Raw genomic sequence first — 788 nt, forward strand, 5'->3', positions numbered from 1 at the left:
CTCTTTTTCTACGAAATGATCCCTGCCTGGGAGTAAGCACCAGTGTCAATAGAGTGATCCTTCTGGACAGCCCAACCATCCGTCTCCCATGTGTCCCCTTCCCAGGTGCAACGCAACTGCTGCCTGACCCTGTGCAACTTCAGCATCCCAGAGGAACTGGAATTCCAGTACCGCCGGGTCAACGAGCTGCTCCTGAACATCCTGAACCCGACGCGGCAGGACGAGTCCATCCAGCGCATCGCCGTCCATCTCTGCAACGCCCTGGTGTGCCAGGTGGACAACGACCACAAGGAAGCCGTCGGCAAGATGGGCTTCGTCATGGTTAGTGTCGTCCCAAAGGCGCCTGCTCAAACTCTCGCTACGTTTAGTGTGGTTTTTAGAGGTGCTGCCTGTGAATTTTCATTGCGCATGTGATCCAGCAGCTGTTGGAAACCACAAGCAGACTTTTTTTTCACTAACTCCTCCTTTTGTACAATTAGCATATTCTCAGAGATTCCTCTTTATTTAAAGGGGGGAAATCCTCTCAGTTTTTTCAAATTGTTTTATTTAACATATAAAACAATACATATGCTACATTAATACAGGATCGATTACCTCCCCAAATAATGACAGTTTTCATTTTTATCTATCAAACAAGCTACAACTAAAAAAACAAAATCTAAGTAGCCAGTTTGGTGTAGTGGTTAAATGCGCGGGTTCTAATCTGGGAGAACCGGGTTTAATTCCCCACTCCTCCACTTGCACCTGCTGGATGACCTTGGGCAAGCCGTAGTTCTGATAAGAGCTGT

At 47.3% G+C, this 788-nt stretch overlaps 1 protein-coding gene across 1 annotated transcript in view; it reads left to right on the plus strand.

Moving 5' to 3' along the window:
* Positions 1 to 105: 105 nt before the first annotated feature.
* Positions 106 to 788, plus strand: part of ZER1 (zyg-11 related, cell cycle regulator) — a gene marked incomplete at its 5' end in the record, with an annotated part of 20,287 nt that continues 19,604 nt past the window's right edge. Inside the window, one exon of the mRNA XM_015426455.1 lies at positions 106 to 321. Within this exon, the coding sequence (XP_015281941.1) occupies positions 106 to 321 (216 nt within the window). The remainder of the gene's footprint in view (positions 322 to 788) is intronic.

This window comes from Gekko japonicus, unplaced genomic scaffold, assembly GCF_001447785.1.
Source record: "Gekko japonicus isolate JY-2015 unplaced genomic scaffold, Gekko_japonicus_V1.1 scaffold1064, whole genome shotgun sequence".
NCBI lineage: Eukaryota > Metazoa > Chordata > Lepidosauria > Squamata > Gekkonidae > Gekko > Gekko japonicus.